The sequence below is a fragment of the Mytilus galloprovincialis genome, chromosome 8 (assembly GCF_965363235.1).
Source record: "Mytilus galloprovincialis chromosome 8, xbMytGall1.hap1.1, whole genome shotgun sequence".
Classification (NCBI taxonomy): Eukaryota; Metazoa; Mollusca; class Bivalvia; order Mytilida; family Mytilidae; genus Mytilus; species Mytilus galloprovincialis.
Window position 1 is genome coordinate 92,830,311 of NC_134845.1, and position 25,750 is coordinate 92,856,060.

Consider the following 25,750-nt stretch of genomic DNA (forward strand, 5'->3'; position numbering starts at 1 on the left):
AATGACTATTTTTTCTAGGCATTTTTCAAAATGCCTGAAATTATTCGAAAGAAAGAAGAATTAAAAAAGAACAATTGAAAGCTTTAAACATCAGAACAGTTTTATTTATGATAATTATTACTGAATGACGTTCGACAGCATTGACTTTCACAAAAAGCAATTGTCAATTGACCCTGATGGAGTTATTGCCCTTCAAAGTCAATTTTATTTTTTATTTTGTTGAATCTAGCCACAATTTCCAATAGGCTATGTTGATTGAAAATGTATCCGATGACACTGCCAACCATATCTTTGTATCATATCAAAACACAGTTTTGTATGGCAAAACACATATTGCAGAGAGGAATTGTTTTCGATATGGGTGTTTATAATTAAAATTCTCATTATTTCCGATGGGAATATTAAATATTGTCATATGTTAGTAAAATGCAATACTTTCGCCACGTTGAGAACTCTATTTTTTTTAAATCTTTATTTATGTCTATTCTGCAGGTGGAATTTTCTGTCCCTATCCAGAATACCTTCATTTCAATTGAAAGTGTCTGTCCTTTATCCTGGTCAATCTCCTACAGAAATAACCCATATAGATAACCAATTCTAATAAAACGTGCTTCTTTCGCTTTATGAATAAACCCATGCTCTAAATCCAATAATTTATTTTTGCACATGCGTATATTGACTACTGCAGATTAACGAATTTTATCAAATTGGCATGCATTTGATATATTTCATTAACTTAAAACACTTCTATACTCTTAAATGATGCACATGAAATTGTTACTAATTTCATTTATTATGGCTGTTATGCGTTGCATTCCGAAATTGACATATTTGACCTAGATACGACAACCGTTCATGCTGGCTGTTCAAAAACTCCTCCTTTTTGAAAAACCACAGTGCCAGCTGTTGGCTTCTTTAAAAACAAAAAAAAGGAGGTTCATGGAAGAGTTGATTGTTTTTTGTTTGCTTTGAGTCGTAATTTATATTCGTGTTATTTAAGCCCTCACTTTCGTTGGGGCAAAATTAATCACGACTATAATGCCTCCCCATGTTTAAACCACAATAAAGTATAGCATCAATTATATCATAAATTGTTCATGTCGAAACAATGCATTACATATTTGCGACTGAAAGCAAAAAAAAAAAATAATAAATCTTTTTCTCTGCTTCTTATGTTAAATTTCAATTTACTGTTTTGAATCCAGAATTTCTAAAATTTCTATTGTAAATTTTGATCTATTGACAAAACAATTTGTCCTTCTGCCATTTAGACAAAATAATCACAAATTCACAACTAATATCTGAAATACAGAGTGGGTTAATGCAATTTATGTAGTTTCAAAGGAAATGTACACATCATATGACATTCAAACCTTCCCAACTTGTTTTTTTTTAAATACATTAATTCTACGGAAACATAAGTTACCTTCTTTGAAAGATATCGTGATTTTGTCTACTTTTGTCAATGATAACCTTCTTCTACAAATCGCCTGAAACTCAACATGCAATTTGTTGAATTTTGCCTCAAAATTTCAGTCATTTTACAAAATGACTAGATATCTTTTTAGTCATTTTTACAAAATGACTAGATATTGTTTAAGTCATTTTGTATAATGCCTGTCAAGTTAAGGTATTTCACAAATTGCCTGAAAATTCAGTCATTTTACAAAATGCCTAAATATAGAAAATGACTGTAACATATACACAAGCATGAAAACGGACTGTAGAACTAGCATGGCAAGAATGTCCTTAAAAAATTTGTCTACTCATTTTGTTTTGTGATCAAGAGATGAGCACATTTCATCTTAAAGCTTTCTTTATGTCTTAAATCCTTTATATCGTTTGGCAAACTATTCCAAATAAATAACCAGAATATTCAGACATTGGCCTTGGTATATGAAGATGTCCAGCAGTAAAATTGTTTTGTCAAATTCTTCTAACCATTTGTCAATTATTTTGATAAGTGATGTGAGGCATGAATGTTTCTCTCTAAATCCAGATTGTGTAATAGTTTGTATTTAGTTAAAAATGAATACAATTGTTTAAACACAGTCCTCTCAAATATCTTGAACACTGTAGGTAAAATTAAAATAGGACGATAATTGTTATGGTACGAGGGCTTTGTAAGCAATTGTGCACATCTTGCTACAAGCATGAAATTTGGCGTACACCTTCCTCAGCTATTTCTCTTTTATTTCAGATAGGGAGGCATCATAAAATTTGGTACATAACTTTGTACTACTTTTGGATATATGTTATAGATAAGATGTCTTTAGAAACCCTACTTCTGGTAAAATCCAACATGGCGGATATTGTACGTAAATAAACTTCTTTTAAGGGAGGGTAATTGAAATGTGTTTTAAAGTATTGCTACTATCATTATATTTTGCAGGAACCTTTCTTTGGTGCTTCTCATGGATCCAATGTATAAGACATATGTCTTTAAAACCCTAACTTCCGGTGATATCCAATATGGCGGACATAGAAATATTGATAATTTTTCATTTTAATATTCAACTTTTTTCAAATTGTTAGGCCAACTCCATCGGTCCCGGTTGATTTTTTAATATCTAGATTTGTGAGATATTTAAAAACTTCAGCATTTGTGACAGTGTATAGTGAAAACAACGTGTTATCATTAATTTTGGATTTCACATAATTGTTTATTTTCTCTGATTCAAAATTAGAATGGGGATTTGGAATAAGTTTTTCTCCCACTGAACTAAAGTGATCATTTAAGCAGTTTACAATGTCAATTGTATCCCTAAGATTCTTATCTCCGCATGTTATCATATCAATATCATGATCCGTTGTAGAGTTAAGATCTTATAAATGTCTCCATAGAATTTTACAGTTTTGAAGATTTTGAAGAACGAATCAGTTTATTTTTCTATTTTCCGATATTTCTTATAATTATTTGTATCTTTCTTTTTATGATAAAAATAGATACCATTTCATCTGTATACCACTCTAGTTGATATTTATTTTTTATCCGTTTGATTACAACAAGGGCATGTTTATCTTAAACATTAATGATATAATTTCAGTCGGTTGTTTTTATGAATTATAATGAAATTATGTTCTTCTGAATTGTCTGCCCATAGAGGCATTTAGGTTAAGTATTTTGTATGAATTGGCGGTTAAATCATTCGGCACAACAGGGTCTACTCGATAGGTCACGTTAATTTTTACATTCATGCTATTTGATATTTTGTATCATGCATTAAGAGATTGATAGATTTACAAATGATTGTGTGTATTGAAATACTAGTACATTGTATATATATGATGACTTTTCGTTCTGATTTGTATTGTGTATATACAATAAATACTATTAAATGGTTGTTATTAAAGGGGCACTAGCTGTCAAATTCATGGTCACCGATTTGACTCAAATTTTCATATTTTATTTATAACAATGTAAAACATTTATCCAAACTATCAAAAGTGTGAAATAAACAGTTTACAGAGCATAGAGTCAATAATATGTAGTTTCGTTTCGTGTGTATTTTAGTCTAGACTCCATCTAATTAAATATCGAGTTGACCTCAGATTACCATATAAGCGATGTAAACATAAATATACTAATTATTAAATATAAATAGATTAAGCCAACACGTGCATTTGAATTTTTACAGGGCTGTTTAACTTAATTTTATAGATGAAGAATATATGTTTCTCGGCGTTTTTACATGTAGAAGAAAGATTTTTAGTTGATCGAATCAGTCATCAAATGATTTACCTTTGTTTCACTTTCAATGTTGACATTCCTTTCCTTTAAATAATCAGTACACGTACAAAGCACGCGTTGTCCATCTCTAGTTAAGGGGTTAAATTGAAATTCACATGAATACGGATTTAATGAGGTCGACTTATTCACTTGCAAGTGAATAAATCATTATCAATATTATTTAGCTTAATTTGACAAAATTGAACCATTTTGGTTGCTAAAAGCGAATTATTATTTCACTATTTCACTTTAATAATTGATTGAACAAAAACAAACCATACTTTAAAATTTTATGCATCTCGTAGCTAGTGCCCCTTTAAACCGGCCCTCGCCTCTGTCGTGTGTTATTGAACTTTACTCCGTTTTGTTATTTATTAACATGATTATTATCATGCAGGTTTGTGATATATGGGTGTTAACGGAAGGAGAAATTAGATAATACAACATTGTCATAAATGGGCCTTTTATAGCTGACTATGTGGTATGGGCTTTGCTCATTGTTGAAGGCCGTACGGTGACATATAGTTGTTTATTTCTGTGTCATTTTTTGTCTCTTGTGGAGAGTTGTGTCATTGGCAATCATACCACATCTTCTTTCATATATACAGCAGTCAACATTGTGTTATATTTTTTATCACTATAAAAACCAACAAATATGTAATAAAGTAGCACAAAATGGCACATAGATTAAGCATATACGCAAAAATAAAGGACAAGAATACACAAATTTACCATAGTACAAAAACGGGATGTATAAGTACAGTGCAACGTCATATATGTATAAAAAAACATTAAAAGGCATTTAGACGAAGCACATTAGCCATAATGAAAGACAAGCATACAAAAATGTTTTATAATAACACAATAACGGGAGGTATAAGTACAAAGCCATGTCATATTTGTTTCAAAAGCTCAAAAAGGCATATGGACAAAGCACATTTAATTGAGCAAAAAAGGAAGGATATATACTCTTCATGCATTTGATTGATATCAATTTGAACTATTTACTACATGTAATTTGATTTATTTCTGTTAAGTCAACTTCAATAAAAAGAAATGTAAAATTTAATAAAATGATAAATTAAAATTTTATAGCTTAACAACTCCTTTTGTTTGATTTGATTTGTTCTTCAAAAAGTATAGAGTCTCATATTATTCAACAACACACATCGCTTTATTTTTATACACGCATTGGTGCATGCGAATAACTTTAAATGGTTGTATAGGGTTTTTATTAAATTTAGTTCTTTAAAAAAGACGAGGGTTGCCCGACCTTTTTCCTTTATAACCTTTTTCAAAAAGAAAGACTTTGCATGGCATTTAAATATTTTACATTTTAACATATCAAAAACTATTCAACACAATTCAAAGTAAACAGTCGTAGTTCCTATGTAAATGTCAACATGAGTAAGCAAACGGGGTTCATAATCTTTATTATTGATTCTTTCTTTTATTTATTTATTTTGAACTATAAAACCATATTATACGTGTTTGTATACTTGTGTTTCTGTCGATTTAGTTATATTGACAACTAAGATATGAATATGAATTTAGTATTATCCTAAAAACTATTTTTGTAGATACTTATATGTGACCCGCCATGACATTTGCATGCTTATGGGTAGAATGTCAATAGAAGACATACGTCGTCAACTAAAAACGTAACGTCACATTTTGTATGGAAACTTTCATGTTTATTTTCTTACTGAAATATTTTATGCTTGTTAAGCGTACTTATTATGAGCGAACACACCAAGTGTTCTATATTCTATCCGTTCCCCCTTCCTAACCACAATTTAATGAATAACACTAGGTTGCTACATCATATTTATCGGGTAGTTATTAAAGAAAAAAGAGTAGAAAAGTGTGCCATAAACTGTCGGCAAAACAGTATCGGACTAGTAAGTCGGATTTTCATTATTAGTTCGATGACCATTTGAAATCTACAAATCGTTAATAATTTACAGTAAAGGCGGGTCTTTTTGAAATATCATACCAGAATGAAAAGAATATCGCAATGTTCGTTTGTAAAGTACGACTTTTTTAACAGGTTTTAACAGGACTGTTTCCTATCATATAAAAGATATTTTTTTGATTTCTGAACTGTCTTTAGTTAGAAATGGTGTTACAACAAATTAAAAAATAGATAACATGCAATTGATTTATAGATGATCTATTGAATTTTCATTTTGAAATTATCAATGTACCCCACTTTAGTAGAAATATACCAACTTCACCTGCATATGAGATATACAATTTCCAACCTATTCGGTATTCGAGAGCATGCAGCAAATACTCAGACTTTGTAAAACGTCACCAGTCTGAGCAGAAAGTTGATAAAACAAGGGTATGTCAAAGAACGTCTCGTCTTTTTTTCTAAAAATGTTCATCGAAAGACATCAAGATACAAAATATTCCTTATCAACTTAACAAATAATACAAGATGGTCTTAAAGTATAGATTCTATATACAGGCGCCGTTTATCATCTTAATAACGTGATATAGCATTCATTTACTTGTCTTTAATATGTCACCCCTATGGAAATAGGGGTGATATATTGTTATTGCTCCGAATTATTCTTCCACACTTTTTGTCCAGCTTAGTTCTCGGAGATGACTTGACATACATTAATAAAACTGTACCATAATGACAATCCCCATGTGCAGATGTGCAGTTAGGGTCTTGAATTTTCAAGATGGCCGCCGTTACCATGGAAATGGCAAAAATGTGAAAAACCGAAAAATGGTCCAAAATAAATGAAACTCTCAGACATTATAACTGATCATTCGAAAGCGTGAAATCCAACTTAACAAGTTTCAAAATGGCTACCGTTGCCATGGAAACAGTCCAAACGTAAAAAAAAAACGAAAACAATTCCTTAATTAATTCATAGTAAATCAACCGTTACAGATACGAACCCCAAACTTCCCCCCCCCGCGTAACAAGAGTATGAACTGTAGAATTCATTGCCGTTGGAATTTTTGAGATTGCTATGGAAACGGCAAAAATGTGAAAAACCGAAAAATGGTCCAAAATAAATGAAACTTTTAGACATTATAACTGATCATTCGAAAGCGTGAAATCCAACTTAACAAGTTTCAAAATGGCTACCGTTGCCATGGAAACAGTCCAAACGTGAAAAAAACGAAAATAATTCCTTAATTAATTCATAGTAAATCAACCGTTACAGATACGACCCCCAAATCCCCCCGCGTAACAAGAGTATGAACTGTAGAACTCATTGCCGTTGGAATTTTTTAGATTGCCGCTGTTACCATGGATATAAGGCTAAAAGTGCAATGTTGACCCATATAGGAAAAAACGCTAAAGTAACATTTTCTTACAAATTTTAAGCTCATTCCCAGTAAAATGCTATTAAAACGTCATCTTAAATTTCCAAAATGGCCACCGTTGTCATGGAAACAGTAAAAAAAAATCGCAAATGTCAGGCAAAATTCTGTAATTATGAGTATGTGCATACGATCAAATACAAATCTGTACTGCAAAACATCTTCTAGAATATGCTAGAAGAAAACTAATATATAATTTAACGTGCTTCTATTCTATACGAAAATCGTACTTTAAAGAGAAAATCGCCAATGAGAGAGAGAGAAACACAAGAGTACACATAAGTGACATTTCTGCACTTGCATTAAAGTACACATCCGTAAATCACACACCTATTAAAATATAGACATTAGCTAAAATCAATCGATGAACGTGTAATTAAACTGAACACGATAAGATACATGTATTGTGTGATACGCGATCTATTAAAGAACAAAATGAACAGTTAGTACGCCGCTCCGTCAATATATACACATGTTGTCTGTTCCAAGGTCTCCTCTAAAAATAAATATTAATGTACGACATATGTAAGTCCACGATAATAAACTTCATTATCACGTGACGCCACCTTCCTCCTTGCGCGTGTGTCTAATTTCAGATTCAAAAGAGTTCCCCAACTATATATAGACATCAATCTTATTCTACGAGAAGAGAAAAAAGGGGTGTGTGTGTGTTCAAAGGCATGTTTACTAGACGTTCCATGTGACTTTGGTACACGCAAACTGGTTGCTGCTAATATGACAATGTCCAGAACGGGGTGACATCCTCCGCTATTGCTTGCAATGGAAAATCTAGTTGATATTACTTTTATTGTTTAATCTGTTTTTGGTGGTATCTATTTGACATGACTCTGTAATTTTTGTATTTTTGTCTTTCATTTTTGCTAATATGCTTTGTCTATAAGATGCCTTTTTGTGTTTCTATGAAACATATACCATGGCTCTGTAATTATACATCCCGTCATTGTGTTATTGTGCCAATGTTTATTTACATATTTGTTTGTTTTTATTGTTATTCAGATAATAACACAATGGTGACTGCTGTACCCCTATTTTTGACATTTTACCTTTAATACAGATATAGGAAGATGTGGTATGAGTTCCAATGAGACAACTCTCCAGCCAAGTCTTATGTCTGTTGGCTTTGTTCACATACCGTTATCAATATCATGGAATTGTATGCCACTGACATACAAGTGAGAGGTTAAGCTAGCTATAAACCCAGGTTTAATTCAACCCTTTCAACTTAAGAAAATGCCTGTACCAAGTCAGGAATATGACAGTTATTATCCAGTCGTTTGATGTGTTTGAGCTTCTAATTTTGTCATTTGATTAAGGACTTTCCGTTTAGAATTTTCTTCGGAGTTTAGTATTTTTTGTGATTTTACTTTTTAAAACTGTTTCTGATTTGTCAAGTAATAGTTCAAACTTTTTAAATGGCAGAGAAAAGAAAATGGAAAGGGTCAAGTACAAAATAGTCGATTGTGGTTAAGAATGTGGTCTAGTAATATTGAGTAAAACTCAGACCAGATCAGTACGCATGGTCGAGTACAATTCGGTACAGTCGAGTACAGATATAGACCATTTCAGACTTTTTTTTAGTTTGTTGTGTTTGCATCACTAATTCATTATTAATACTTTTAAAATGAACTGACCAATGATGCAATATTTTGTTCCATTAAAACTAATAAATGGCTTATCCATATTACATTTTTTGTGAAAAAATTAAACATGGATATTGTTTTAATATTGATCAAACAAAAAGTCTTATCTGACTATTTGCCAAACCTGGTATACTTAAAAATGATATACCGCGATTACAGGATATTTAATTATTATATTCTGAGTGTCATATTACTATCTTAAACAAAAAGCAAATTATTAATAATTATTAATAATATAAACAAAGATATATTGAAATTCCATTGAAATGTATATCTTAACGACCTTTTGTTGCTTTAATTCCTTATTCAATGTATAAAAAATATGTTTTACAGTAAACATTAGCTCGCAGAAGCACTGAGATTTTGTCCAGCCGTACTTAATAGAAATATGATAGAAAATATGAGGGTGTTGATTGAGCTTACGTAATAAAGGAAAATGGACAAAACAAACAAAAAGTTAAGAAAAAGGTCAAAAATTTTATAAAAGTCTTGAGAAAAATTCAAGAATTAGGTAAAAATAAAAAATATACTGATAACAGAAAATGAAGACCCCCACCCTTTTGCTTCAATCCACCCTCAAACATGAAAAAAGAAAAATGTTCAGTTTAAGTCACAGTTGACCTTGTTATCAACATACGATTTTAATAAAATATATTTTCATACATTATGCTCAGCTATAACAAATCTTGCTCGCACTGAGCTTAACAAGTTGTCGGAATGTTTAAAAACAACTTCATCGGAAATCGGAAATGAAATCAAAATTCATTTGGCATAATAACAATTATGATGTCTGACGTAGGAATAATGGCCTTAGCAACCCTTAACATAACGGTTTGGAATGTCTAGTTTCAAATGCTTGTCAACTTGTTTAATTTTAGCAGGGCTGTTTCAGCTTTCTATCTTTAGAGATCCTTGTAGTAAAAAACGCTGGTATGCTAGTTGATAGGTTTGATATCTTTGATGAACTTTTTAAGATAAATACATCAATATTTTGGCATACTTGAGTTTTGAGATCTCAGAGCAACCTTTCTTCAAACTTTTAAAGTGACATTACAACTTTCATAAAAGATCGACGACATAAAAAATGCCATAAACTGTTTGACGCCGGTAAAAAAGTAACACAGATATACAAGTTAAACTTAAACTTAAATACGTTTAACCATATAACAGACCAGTATAGTAGTTACTGGAGGCAAACACACACAATTTTATAATTTACTTACAATTTTAAAATCTTACCGTCGTGTTCTCTGTTATAGGGTGCAGTTCTTAATACGACAATTGATCATGTTGATTTTAGGAACGAAAACATCCCGAGATCCTTATTTTGTAACCTCTTTTGATCAACGCTTTTAAAATAAATCCTTGTAATGTTTAAATAAGAAATGAAGTGTCATAACATGATATTACAGGTGTTCCTTTAATTCTTAAATAAGAATCAATTTATGTTGTAGACAGGTATCAAAAACAATGGTGTACAAAGTACTAAAAGAATTAATCACATCACTAGATAATTGGATCACTCGTTTTATAGCTAAAAAAAATTATCACAGCCTAAATATATATACTAGTATAAAAACCATTTTGAGTAAACTACATACAGGAAGTAAATAGGGGCGAGGAGAGGTGAATCTGATCTTTTTGTTGAACATTTATTTGAATTATTCACTTCGAGCCATTTGATTTATTTTTATATTGTAAGTTTTAATAAAAGATTAAATTACAAAGACCATGATAAATATAATTCTAATTATTCATTTACGTCTTGAGATCATTGAAACTTCAAATCGTTTTCTTATGGTAAAACATATTGTCATACTCACGAAAGCAAGTAATGAGAGGTAAGGAGAGGGGACTTCTCTTAAATAATTCCCCTTAAATCATATGATTTGTCTTTTTTTTCCATATAAATAACATGATGTATATATAATCTTATCGACAATAATATATCAAATTCTTATTATTCATTTACCTATATGGTTTCAATTGAAAATATTTTTGTTACAAAAAAAACCCTATTATCGATCGTACATATAAGCAAGTCATCAGGGCTGAAAAGGGGGTCTTTTACTTGATATATTTTTGAATTATTTTCGCCATGCAATTAGATGTATTTTTGAAATACTCAACAAAGATACTAGGTTTATAAATTTTTATACTTATTATAAATAGTAAAGTTCCCAATACGATTTCATTTTTATGTATAGTTAATTCTTGTCCAACCTCTTCTTCGTGTAACCAGTAACAAACTTGATTCTAAAAGGAGGGGCGAAAGATACCAGAGGGACATAAAAAAAACTCATTTGATCGAAAACAAACTGACAAAATATACCATGGTTATATTTTTTTGTTTGTAAAAGAGGCTTAATTTAATGGTTATCGATATTTTCTCTTGTTCACTAACAACGAATTGATTTATATCGTTATATGTATGTATTGAAAGCAGTGAGGCGAGAATTACAGTTGAAATCAACACCAAGTTATAATTACGTAGACCTTGAACAGTGCAAATTTCATTTAAAGTAAACACATATATGTTTATAAAAAAAACCAATTATGGGTGAAGAAGGGGGACTCTGACAAACGTATATTAGAATCAACTACAAAATGTAATCAGTTTATTATAAATTTTTAAATGGCAATACTTTTTTTAATTGTAAGACAATCATATATCAGAAGTTTTGACGTCTTAAAACAATAATGGTACAAAATGAATTTCAACCATTATTTTGAACGTGTTATCGTTATGTACATGCTGCTGTATAAGAAGAATTTTATTATTCAATGGCAATAATCAGATTTGTATTATATTTATTATAACGATCATTAGTGTGTGGATACTTCTTTCAATAGCCTTCCTAAAATACAGCATATGAATGTTTATTGAAAAGAAAAAGTTATTCCATGGTATATTTTTTTTGCTATGTTCAATAGTAAAAGTTCATGAAAGACTGTTACATTGACACGTACTGCATATATGTATAATATCATAAATTCAGATTTTTTTTTAATTTCAGCATAAATTAATTAATTTCTATTCGGTTTTTTTGTGTTGCACTTTGTGTTTCTTTTGTTTCGTTGATATCTACGGAAGCCTTTTAGGGTCATGCCAGTCTACTTTTTACAATTTGTTATGACAAACTATAATTTTGATATAACAAATTATCAATTTGCTATAACAAATTATCAATTTGCTATAACAAATTATCAATTTGCTAAAACAAATCATTAATTTGATATAACAAATGATTTATTTGATATAAAATATTATAAATTTAATATAACAAATTAGAAATTTAATACAACAAATTATAAATTTGATATAACAAATTATAAATTTGATATAACAAATTATAAATTTGATATAAAAAATTAGCAATTTGATATAACAGATTTTGGATTTTGATATAACAAATTAAATATTTGATAAAAGAGATTATCAATTTGATACAACAGATTATAATTATTTGATATAACAATTTAAGAATTTGATATAGCAAAAAGGAAGTTTGATATATTAAATTTGACATAGAGAATGATATAGGTGAAACACTTAAACTGTTTACAGATATAGACCTAAATGTTATTTTGCATTGCTCATGATCTGAATTCCTTATTTTGTATATACAACAGTATTCAGGTGCTCAGATTATACTCGTGTGGTCTTTTTTAACAGAAATTGAAAGTCCACAATCAAGTTTGTAGCCCGGGTTTGTTTTTTTCTCAATCGATTTATGACTTTTGAACAGCGGTATACTACTGTTGTTTTTATTTCTTTCCGCATTTGTTTATCTCTTTTTAAGTCACGATTTACGTCTAGCACTGACGCTGTGCGATTGTCAAAATTCTAGCGACAGAAGTCATGGTGTCATGGTTAAGGTTATATCGGAAAGCTATCGGCGAATAAGAGTACGGCAAGATAATAATTCAATAACAATATATTTTGGTAAAATATATGATTTCGATTGACCAGAAAGTATATGTTCACAGTTTGTTTCATAATAAAACATATAGCCACTGAAGTGTATGAAACATTTTTATTTTTTTTCTAATCAAATTTAAAGTATCACGACTTTAAAATATGGCATTAGGAGAAAACATAATTGAGCTCTTAATACTTTTTCTTTATTATTTATATATCTTTATATTGTGAAAAATAATAACATTATGTATGCATATGAGTTTTGATCTCCAAAAGGATCATAACTGGGGGTGTCGATATGGTTATCACCTCCTGCTTTGCATACACTACCCATCATCTCATTAAAAACTCAGTCGTAATGTCAAATCTGGGAATATAACACATTCAGTTGAATCACAGATCATCCTGATATCAAAATATAAAAAAATGCGAATAAATCCATTACTGTTCTAAGACACTATAATCGTATCGGTAAATCAATTCGTGAAGGCGACTGTTAGATGCATGTAATGTCGATTTAAGTCGTGTATTTTTTTTAAATTTTTGATCTATTTATTGAAGAAAAAAAAATCTTCGAAAACATAAGATGTAAATAAAATATCAAAAAAGTAAATGAAATAAAAACTTATCTGTTGTTATTGTGTAAGAGACAATATGCTATCTATGAAATTCAAACAAAATCAAATGACGATTTTGATACAAATATGGTCGGAAATTAATAATATAACAATAGCCTATTTATGAGGTCAATACAGGATATAACGACCCAAAGAAGTATATCGACCTCGGACTTTGTCCTCAGTCAACGCATCCCTGTATCGACCCCATCATAGGCTATAATTGTAAAATACACCCTTGTCTCCCCTTATATCATAATGACCAGCAGGATTAATCATAAAAGTAGTCGGGATCAAAATTTTTTCATCAGATGCTCGTTTCGCCTACAACAGACTGTCAGTTGACTTGGTAACAAAAGGTATACAAGTTGTACAAGGAATACAGCATCGCAATCTATTTCCCACTAAGATATAAAGCTTTATGCAAGCAGTTCATGAACTCCTCTACAACGGATTTGCAATCGTGTCTCTTTTGTGGTAATTGAATCAGATAGTCATTTGTATGTAGCAACACTAATGAGGAAATGAGGAAACTTCTGTCCATCTATATACTATGATAAGACAAAAAATAAAAAAATAAAAATAATAAAAGTGGATAAGGAGATATAGCGCCTTGTTATATTACTAATCATGATCTAATTTGATTTTGACTTTAAAGTTTAAAAAAACAGATATCATGAAATTTATTACCAAAATATGTGATAAAGATCTTGGTCACATGAATCCTCTGAAATGGACAATAGCCTAGCAGTGCCTGCATATGGAGAACATAAACTCCAAAGTGATACAACATCCAAGGACTTGCGTGTTCTATTCCTCTATTATTTTATAGACGCCATCATAACTAGTTGGTTGGCCGTTGTAGAATGTGTTTCACAATTAACATGTTCCATTCGTTACAACCACACTCCCTTCCTACTGTCTAAGAACCCAATTTGTCTTATCACAGGATGGACTTCACCTCCTGGAGCACCTGGGTTCCCCATTTTTTCGGGGTTCATGTTGCTCAGACTTTGCTTTACATGTTGTTTTGTGTATTGTATGTCTTTTTGGTCTTTTATTTTCTACTTATCAGTATCAGTTCCAATGTCCTTTTGCAACATCATTTATGATTGAATCTGAATCGACAATGTGCACGTTATTCTAGTAAATACAAAACAAAACAATGTTCAGGTTTATCTATATCCATTATTGAAAACAAACAAGAAACAATAATCATAATAAAAGATGTGTACAATAAATAACAAGTGAAACTGCGAGCTACTGCTCACTGATGATACCCCCGCCGCAAGTGGATAATATTAATAGTGTAAAAATATGCAAGTGTTCGGTAAACAGGAAGTTGTCGAGTGATGAATCTGAAAACGCATCACACGGTATAGCTGACTATATAAATCCTGAAACCAAATTTCAGAAATCCTTGTATTGTAGTTCCTGAGAAAAATGTGACAAAAATTTTCAACTTGGCTATCATGTGTAAAATCATACAAGTGTTCGGTAAACAGGAAGTTGTCAAGTGATCAATCTGAAAACGCATCACACGGTATAGCTGACTTAGATAAACCCTGAAACCAAATTTCAGAAATCCTTGTATTGTAGTTCCTGAGAAAAATGTGATGAAAAATATTCATGGGACGGACGGACTGACAGAGGTAAAACAGTATACCCCCCCCCCCCCCTTTTTTAAAGCGGGGGTATAATAACAAGCTATTCATTTGTACATATATACATAAAATTTACTCGACTTCTTTGAAATCTTCCCAAGAATAGATTTTAAACAAGGATTGTGTATATATAACATGGATGCCCCACTCACTCTATCATACGAACTGTGAAATTGGGTGTCAAAACTCTAATTTGTCATTAAAAGTAGAAATATCATACTATAATGAACATGTGTACTAAGTTTCAGTTGATTGGAGTTTAACTTCATCAAAATATTCATTGACCAAAAAGATGGACAGAAGAACAGATCAAAGACCAAAAATAATAATGCTCTTAGGTGTGTCCCAAGTCAGGAGCCTCAGGCCTTTGACAGTCTTGTATGGTTTTCAATTTGTGTTTCTTGTGTATAATTCGGAGTTAAGTGTGGCTTTATCACTGTACTAGTATAGATATTTGTTTAGGAGCTTGAAAGACGCCACCAGGTGCTGGAGTTTCTCGCTGCATTGAAGACCTATTGGTAACCCTCTGCTGTTGTCTGTTCTTTGGTCGGGTTTTTGTCTCTTTGACACATTTCCCATTTCCAGTCTTAATTTTACAACTAAAGGGTAATATTCTACAGCAAGGAAAACTCACATCTTATGATATCTTTAAAAGAGACATGGAATGAATAAATTTGAAACACTTAAAAAAAGAAAACCAACAGTTTGTTTATTTTAAAACAAAATAAACTAAAACAATTATGGCAGACAGCAAATAATGTCAACCTTAGGGCACAGTATGATTGAGCACTAAACTGGTAACCTTTATAACAATAACCTTTGATAGTGGCATAATATCATGACATTAAAAACAAACTACAATAAACTGTTGCCATGGAGATATGCCTTACCGTTATATATCTCTTATACAAATGATGAAATTGAAATTGCAATACAAGGTAACAATGCAAAACATTTAAAGTCAATGAATAATATCTTAAGGTACTGGGCAAATGTATACCAAATATTATTGACTTATTATAAGTTGTTTTCTTAAACTGACATAAACTTTTTATTGTAAACCATGCAAAATTTAAAAGTTGACGATTGCGATGACCATTTAATTTCCCCATGTGTTTTTTTTCTAAATATTGACATGTAAGTAAAAATCTTAAGTCATTAGACCATGATTAAAGAGATAGTGCAAAAAAATATCCTTTGGAAAGAGATGAAATAAAATGCTTACACAGTTGATACATTATATTGTTGACCCATCATTAGTTGTTCCCCTTAAACTGACTTAATCACATATTTTTACATTATTAAAACTGCCACTGTGGGATACAGCACCAATTAAGTGTCCCATCATAAAATCAGTTCTCCCTTCCACAACTTTGCTTAGGCGAGACAAAAAATCAATTGGAAGACACCAATTTCTATAAATAGAACATGTATTCCTACCCTCCCCTATTTATCTTATTAGATTACCCCTATGACTAGATTCTCAAATCTTTATAATACTGTAACTAACACATGATTCTTAGAGATCTTCATCACTATCTATTCCTACAACTTCAACATCAAACTTCAAAAACTTTGCAGAGCCTGGTTCATCTCTTGAACTCTCTTCCGACTCACTGTCAGTTAATATTTCTAATGTTATAGATTTATCACTGTTAGAATTGATTGTAACAACTGAATCTCTAGAATTGTCATCTCCTATAGTAATAGGTGAACTTAATGCAGATTTATTACGATTGCTCTGTTTCTGAGCTAATTTGTTAGTTTTTTCAACACTTTTATATGGGCAAGTATTATCTTTTGTTTTTTTGGTAGGAGTAGCTTTCACTGCGGTACAAACTGCTATTCCATTTTGAGTTTCAGACTTTTCTGAAGTTTCTAGCTTTCTCTTCTGTCCACTTTTTGGACTTTTTCCAAACCTTTGGTCAACTGCAGTCGTAGGTAAGTTGAGATTAGTTTTGTTTGTGACATTAGAATATTTCACAATCTTTGCTATTACTTTGCCATTGTCATCTGATTTGTTTGAGTATTTGGCTAAAGGGAGGTAATCATTACTGTCAGTAAAACTCTCTAAAGGGAGATCATCTTCCTTGTTTGTTAAAGTGGACAATGGTAAGTCATCTTCTGTATTAACAAAAGTTGTCAAAGGGAGATCATCTTCCTTATCTGTTAAAATAGCCAATGGTAGGTCATCTTTTTTTTCAGCAATCATAGCTAATGGGATTTCATCCTCTTTATTTGAAAAAGTAGCTAATAGGAGATCACCTTCTTTATCTGTGACCAATGGAAGTACATCAATATCTCTATTTACAAAAGTGGCTAATGGTAGCATATCTTCTTTATTCGTGAAAGTGGCTAATGGGAGCTCATCTTCCTTATTCGTTAAAGTGGCCAATGGGAGCATATCTTCCTTATTCGTAAAAGTGGCCAATGGGAGATCATCTTCTTTATTTGTAAAAGAAGTCAATGGTAGTTCATCTTCATCACTAGAAATTTCTACTGGAGAATTTTGATAGGGAAAAGATGCTGCTTCTACTTTCTGAAAAACAAATACACTTTAGTTTATATAAAACTATTTATAGCTGAAATTATTTTAAGTTAAATTCATTTGTCTTTGTTTAAAGGATGATATTAAATAAGGTGAAATTAAATAAATCCATAATTTAAAATTGATACTACAAGCCTGAACAATAGTTCAAGATCAAAATAGATAAGCTAAAAATATTGAAAGGTCATGGAGCTCCATTTTGAGATATTTGATTTTTATATGATGGCAGGATAAGGCTGATTTCCATTGTATTATTTACGAGCTATTATCAGCAAAAATAATTTGGTCTTATGGGGCGAAATATTTTACCTTGTATCTTAGGGAAAAACACCAAGGAGTCTGAACATCTGACACCAATTTTTTTTTAAAACCTCAACTAAGTACATCTTTAAGGCATTAACTATCTTAAAGAAATCATTCTACCTCAAATAAAATTGATAAACCTGTCTTCCCAGACAAGAAAGAAGTTTGATTCTTTTATTTTGTGGTTACCAACTTTGGTAGATTGTCTTTCTGGTGGATATTTAATTTCATAGTTCTGCTAAAGTCTGCATACAAGCTTATAGAGAATTGAACATCTAAAATTAAAGTATGGTGGTATCCAATGAATCCATCGTATTTAAAAAGTTGTAAACAAAAAATTGCAACCAATTTCATGAAACAACAACAACCGTCAAGAAGCATTGGATTTAGGTTTATCTGATTACCAAAAAGTATGATTAATGGCATTAATATAAATGTATGTCCTACCGTCTTCAATTTTGTACTTGTTTGACTTTTTTACTATTTTGATCTGAGCGTCACTAATGAGTTTAGATGAAATGTGTGTCTGGCGTATTTTATTATAAGCCTGGAACCTTTGATAACTATCATTAAGGTAATGCTGGTCTTGTAAAATTGTAACAAAATCATTCTTATTCAAATTTATATACCTTTTTACTATTATTTACTGTAGAATATCTGAAGATCTCAAGTTTTTCTCCTGGTATGGAAACATCTGAAATATACAATTAACAAATTGTTTATAATAAACCAACTTTGAGATAACATCCTTTTTAATCAATGAGGTTAATTGAAGATTGTTTGATGCTGTTGTATTTCATTGATATTTGGCACTGATTTTTGGTGGGTTTTCGGCTTAAACTTTTATTTTCTAAATCATGTTGTGTCCAGTATATTGGTTTTTTTGGGGTTTTTTTTGCCATGGTATTGTCAATCTCCATCGATTTATAAGTCTTATCTTTAAGGTGGCTTCAGGGTACAAAAATTAAACATTCTTGTTTTCATTAAAAATTTATTTATTAATTTATTAGTTGTTACTTTATTATATGGTACAAAAATCAACCAACAAAATCATTTCGCTTTGGCCCCAAATGACTTTTTAAATGTACATATCATTGAAAACACTCCAAATTATCTCCCTTTGACACAAACATGCTATTTTTTTGCATTAAAATTTAAATATCTTTTTAAACTCATCGGCGACCTATATTTTTTTATTTTTTTTCAAAAAAGCTGTACTTCTTCAACTAAAATATTGTAAAATTAAGCGATTTCTGTAATTTAGTTCTTTTTCAATTGTGATATTACCTCTTTTTTTCCTTTCAGTTCAAAAGAAAAAAGGTCCATAACAAAAATGAATGCTTCATTTGGAGGCAGATTGTGAGCTTAAATGAACAGTGACCGCATTTTTTTTAATTTCATTTTTCTATTAATTATATCATAAAGTTCATTTATAGAAAAATGTACTATGAATGTAGTCAAAATCATATATTTTAAAAAAAAAAATTTATACCGGCGAGCCCCCTTAAATGGTCAATATGACGATGGAGAGTTGTCTCATCATGGCACTCATACCACATCTTCTTATATCTATACTCACACATCACACCTATACTAACGCTATAATCCTTTAAACCTATATCATAACACTAATACTTAATACCAAGTCATGATTCACGCTTATGAAGACTCAAATTATACAAAGCAATGGTGGAAATTATAACCTCAACAAGGCTTACCTGCCACTACTATTCAAGTTATATTTTATTCTTCAGTCACATGACTGTTTTCAACCAATGAAATTCAGATTTACCAAAAATATAACAAAGCTTACCAGCCACTACCATTCCAACTCTGAGACATTTTTTGAATCGACAGAACACACAGAGATTTCCTAAGGAATTCATATCACACATCTTCTGCTTATAACAAGTGTACTGGCGCCTGTTCTGTACTGCATTCACAAAGAAAGTATTGCAGCTGAAACATATACATATAATTAAAGTGGATTCCATAATGAAATTATACAGTGTATAAATGAAATACAAGTCCAAAAATCAACTGTTCCTTGATAGAAAGGGGACAGGACATTTTTCAGGACGTCGGGTTCTAGTGTTTTTAAGTTCACTATTTCGGGATTGATCCTTTAGAAATCCAGGATTTTTTTTCTCTCAAAGAAGTAAGTTTGGTAAGGGCCATATTTGGCCCCAAATATAAAGTTCATAGATATAAGACAATAAATGTTTTAAGTTGCCTAAAAGACATGTGAGAAAGTTAAACAGAACTATTTTTGTCAAAAATTTATTCTAACACATTGCTTTTTTCATCCCAAAAAGGCATACCTGCCAACTTTTGAAGCGCGACAACAATTTCAAAGGTTACAATTCTTTGCAACAACTATTTTGCATGTGCTGTTTTGTGGTCTAGAAAAAGTGTCATATATGTAAGATGAGCTAACATGACTTTTTCTTAAGTTTATTTGCATGATTCTAGTTATTATATCAGTAGAAAAGATTAACATGTAGCTGTAAGACCAGGAATTATTTTCATGTGTAAGGATACTAAATAGTTGTTGACTTTTCCAATTTAAAATTATACACGAAGAAGGACCTTTATCAGGTTGGGAACAACATCTAGGGATACCCCCTCAATGTAAGAACATTAAAAACCACTTTTTAAGTACAAATCAGCACATATTCATATTATTTGAAGAAACTATACATCTTATGATCTATCTGGTATTATATGGTCAACACATGTCAAAGAATTTTGATATGTTCTTGGCCTTATATTTTCTTTAGTATTCAAAATAATTGGACCCTTCATTTAGAAAAACTGTTCCCAATATAATGTCAGAATTTCCCATTTTTAAGTTAATAAATCTACATTTTTCTATTTTACTTTTTAAAAGAGTAAAATGACCCCTTGACCTGTTGACTAAGGGTAGTCCCTCATTTAAGAGATTCTTCATAATGATGGGGGGTGGGGGGGGGGGGTTGTCCATGTGAAAAATAAAGAATAGTACATTATACTTAAAATGATTTGGTAATTTAATTGAATACATAAATAAAATTATTTACAGCAAGTGTAATGTCAATAAATTTGTGAATAAACTACTATTTATTTTCTTTATGGTAGTACTACAAGGATGGAAACCAGTATCCTTGTATTGTAGTTCCTGAGAAAAATGTGACATAAATTTTCAACTTGGCTATCATGTGTAAAATCATACAAGTGTTGGGTAAACAGGAAGTTGTCAAGTGATCAATCTGAAAACCCATCACAGGGTATAGCTGACTTAGATAAATCCTGAAACCAAATTTCAGAAATCCTTGTATTGTAGTTCCTGAGAAAAATGTGACGAAAATTTTCAACTTGGCTATCATGTGTAAAATCATACAAGTGTTGGGTAAACAGGAAGTTGTCAAGTGATCAATCTGAAAACGCATCACACGGTAAAGCTGACTTAGATAAACCCTGAAACCAAATTTCAGAAATCCTTGTATTGTAGTTCCTGAGAAAAATGCGACGAAAAATATTCATGGGACGGAAGGACTGAGGGAAGGACAGACAGAGGTAAAACAGTATACCCCCCCTCTTTTAAAGCGGGGGTATAATAAAAGCCATTCAAATGCTTCAATGATGATCTAGATTGATTCATGTTTAACACGACTTTTAGCTAAATTGCGGTATTTTTTCAGGTTGAGGAAGCCAGAGTGAACCAAAACCTTCTGTAGGAAAACTGACAATTAAGTCTATTAAAAAAAAATTGGGAATTAAATCTACATCAACTACAGTGTTAGAAAATGAAAATCTATTAAAAAAACGTAAGATTGCTTTTTATGTAGATTGTTTACTTGTCTACATTGGCTAGAAGTATAGGGGAGGTTGAGATCTCATAAACATATTTAACCCCCATGCATTTTTTGCACCTGTCCTAAGTCTCTGGAGCCTCTGGTCTTTGTTAGACTTGTGTTATTTTTAATTTTAGTTTCTTATGTATAATTTGGAGACAATATGCCGTTCATTATCCTTGAACTAGTATATATATTTGTTTAGGGGCCAGCTGGAGGAGGCTTCCAGGTCGGAATTTCTCGCTGCATTGAAGACCTATTGGTGACCTTCTGCTGTTGTCTGTTCTATGGTCGGGTTGTTGTCTCTTTGATACATTCCCCATTTTCATTATAAATTTTATGTTAATGATAATTCAAAAACTTTGTATTTAATTCTATAATTCTTTGCAAAGGGAAATAACACCTGGGTTGTATCCCTACCTATTCAGATTCAAGCCAGTAGAATGAGATGCAATTCTTTGCATCATTGGACCTTTGAGGTTTGAATAAAGTTGTCCAATTAGCAAACATAACATACCACCTCTTTTTATCATAATTTTGCTTCTTTTTTTTTTTAAATACAGTTTTATAATTTAAAAAATTTGATGATGAAATTCAAATATAAACAACGAAATAAAATACATGTATATCACATCTTTTTTTCAAAATTTTTTCTCCCTTTCAAAAGAATCATATTCACATTTCTAATTTCAAAAAATGCTCCTAATTGTCAAAAATATAACAGTATATAAATGTACCTATGGCAAACTACGGTTCCATAGAATGTTCCTATACTCTTATCACCACAAACTCTACAAGGATGGAAACCAGTATCTGGTTGATGATTCTCCTTGTCTGTCACCGAGGGAAAGGTACCAGAGTATTTAAACTCTCCTTGAATGTAATGGTCCACGAAGGACAAGAATTTTGTCCAAACATCTTGGTCATTGAAACACTTCTTTTTGATAATAGATACCATTTCTGTCTTCTCATCCTTTGAGTTGTGTTGCTTCCCTTTGTTGGCCATCTGATTTTCTGCTTCATGTATAAGGGCTGTTATATATTGTAACTTTTTGATGACACTGACTACACTTTGATAAGATTCAAATTTAACTTTCTCCTCTGTTGGGCCGAAGTTCTATAATAAATATTTCTAAAATTGCTTAGTGGATTTGTTGGGTTTTTTTAACAATTTTTCGTAGATATTTGAAATTGTGGTAAAATCTACATACAAACAAGAAAAGCGTATTTCATTGAAATAAAACAATAAAATGTGTGGTTTACCTTAAGTACAAAATATAGCAATATAGATCTCCTGTAAATAATAATGGATCCACTTATAAAGATGTACTAAAACTTGCATTTATCTGTAGTAATTTTTGCCTTCCAATTAACTAAAAATATTTGGGTCAAATGATTTATTTAAAGGGTGTTGAGGTTTGACAGTGGGTTTGTTGTATATTACTATTACTTTTCCCTATCTTTTCATGTTATTTGATACAAAAAAAAATCACTAATTGGATGCTTTTCACTCTATTAAAAATAGAAGATCTTTCAGTGATCGTTGGTTATTTTCTATGAACAATTCTTATGTAACCAGAACCTGAGGCCAAATCAAAATATATGTGTGGTTCCAGTAACCCGACCGGCCCTAGTTTAAACCCCCCCACCCTAGAACTTTTTTTTCATTTCTGAAAAATAAATTTCAGATGATCTAATTTTGAGGATTGTGAATTAAAATAATATAAAATTAGTGGTTCTGTCATCTGAATTTCCATCAGAAGTATCTGTTATTGAAAAAATTCAAGAATTCATAACAATTTGTTGTCAAAATGCAACAAAATTAATGAAAACGTAAATGACTGTCTTTATTTTGTAACCAAACACTTTTAAAATGGCCGACTTCCAGTATTGACGTGTGAAATACAAGAAACAATTTCGATAAACACACGATTTTTTTCTGGATTTTGACAATCCAAAATAAAATTTAGAAAAAAATAAATAAAATTTGCCGATCTACCGACCCTATTTAAAAGTATGTAACTGGAACCACACATATATTTTTATTTGGCCTGAGATCATGTAAATTATGAAACAAATACAAGGTTTTTATTAATGTGAATAATGCAACTGATAAAGTATCACAATAATAAGAATTTCCAGTCTTTTATCTGGCACATTTTTCTGAATTCGCAACAATTAATCTACAATATTTGCAATATTATTTCAAACAAATGCATACAATAATTTCAAAATTTACAGTAACCAAAAACTAGGGGCTCTCAAGAGCCTGTGTCGCTCACCTGACTCTACCTGGGATTTTGAAATAATATTAAAAAATGTAAAATTGTAAGATAATGTATTATGATGTTTGAGGCTAAATTTGGTTTAAAATTGTTGAGTTTGCTTTCATTTCATTCAGTGGTTCTCTTAACCCTTTCACCGATTGCTGCCCTGACAGAAGCTACTCTGTGACGATGGCTTCCCTGGCTACTATTACTCAAGTGGGAGATCTTTATAACAAATGTCAATAAAAACTTGTCTGTAGTTATTTGTGTATTTATTTCATTCACAAACACCATGTTCACAGTTTTGTTCATGTTTTGACAATTTTTTCTTCATAAAATATTCAAATTTTGAAATTTTCTGCATTTTCTAGGTGAATTTCTCAAAATTCGACTTTCACCCCAAATCTTAATTTTTTAACCCAAAACAGCAAAAATTTGAAAAAATTTATGAGGCTGTACAAATTCCTCACACTGATCGATGTCCTTTCCAAGTGTTTTGTACATAAAACGACGATTTATGTCAAAAAAGTATACTAGTTTAGCTTCAATTCTTCCATATTCTTTCAAAAAAAATGTTCCCTCATTTCAAATTCTCGTAAATTCCGTAAATTTCCTCTGATTTTGACACGGTTTTCAACAAATGGAAGCGCCATGTTTACACTTTCATCCAGGTTATTCATCAAAGAAGGATAACTCATGTTTGCACTGTTTGAGCGGGAAATATAAAAGAGGTATTCCGATCCCGGTAAAACGGGACTCATCGTCAGCTGTCTGAAGCGTGAATCCCGGTAAACCGGGACACATCGGCGAAGGGGTTAAAGAAGAATTTGTATGTATTTCCCATAGGATCCTATGTTAAACTAAGTCCTCCGCTGGCTGCAATCTTGGATAATGGATCAGCTACAAAGTAACAACACTTGGTCAGCAACTATGCTATGTTGATTTCATTCCCTTCAGTGGTTCTCTAAAAGAAGACATCTGTATGTTTTTCCCATGGGGTCCCATGTTAAACTAAGTCCACCACTGGGGGCCATAATGAATGATGGATCAGCTACAAAGTAACAACACTTGGTCAGCATCTCATAAGGAACTTTCATGCCATATTTTGTTTCATTCCATTCTGTGGTTCTCTAGAAAAATTCTAGAATATGTTCAAAATGTAAAAAGTTAACTATGACGATGGACACCAAGTGATGAGAAAAAAAAGGGGCATGTCAAATAGAATCAAAATGAAAAGATGAATAAACTTACCATTTTTTTAATAAAGTTATTCCAAGCACTTTCTAGTCGTTTCCTCTTTTGAATTGTGTTCAGCTCTGTAAGCTTTGAATCAAACAGTGACATCATGGAGAGTTGTTTAGAATACCTTTCGTCATCTTTCCCAGCGCAGCCTTCTAATCTCTTCCTTTCTGACAGAGGCAGATTGTACCATTGGTTAACACACTTCACATTAAATTCAGACTAAAATAAAATAATATCTTAATAATTACATTAGATGTATGTTATTTTATGGGCTAACAGCTATATATATATAGCTATATCACTTCATTCCTCAATTCAAAATGAATTGATGACAAATTTCAAGATACAAGATTTTCAAGTGCACAGTTAAATAAACAAGAGGCTCTCAAGAGCCTGAATCGCTCACCTTAATTCTTTTGGTTAAATCTCTCATCAATGATTATTTTGGCTTTTCAATTTATTTAAATGTTTTTTGGATCGTCCTATTTTCTTCAAAAGCAAAAAAAAATAATCATTTTCTCCTATGTTCTATTTTAGCCATAGGAGCTAGATGTTTCTTGACATACAAGGAAATAAAATATAAAATTTATACTAGATACTCTGAAACTCATT

The 25,750-nt window shown here is 31.1% G+C and overlaps 2 protein-coding genes across 2 annotated transcripts in view; both read right to left on the reverse strand.

Moving 5' to 3' along the window:
• LOC143043830 (uncharacterized) overlaps positions 1-10,323 on the reverse strand; it is a 28,849-nt gene extending 18,526 nt beyond the window's left edge. Inside the window, exon 1 of the mRNA XM_076216009.1 lies at positions 9,982-10,323. The gene's annotated coding sequence lies outside the window, so the exon portion shown is untranslated. The remainder of the gene's footprint in view (positions 1-9,981) is intronic.
• Positions 10,324-15,633: 5,310 nt separating this feature from the next.
• LOC143042845 (uncharacterized) overlaps positions 15,634-25,750 on the reverse strand; it is a 48,080-nt gene continuing 37,963 nt past the window's right edge. Inside the window, exons 24-28 of the mRNA XM_076215321.1 lie at positions 25,148-25,357; positions 22,367-22,746; positions 19,610-19,755; positions 18,426-18,490; positions 15,634-17,484 (exon numbers count right to left, since the gene is read on the reverse strand). Of these exons, the coding sequence (XP_076071436.1) occupies positions 16,465-17,484; positions 18,426-18,490; positions 19,610-19,755; positions 22,367-22,746; positions 25,148-25,357 (1,821 nt within the window). The 3' untranslated portion in view covers positions 15,634-16,464. The remainder of the gene's footprint in view (positions 17,485-18,425; positions 18,491-19,609; positions 19,756-22,366; positions 22,747-25,147; positions 25,358-25,750) is intronic.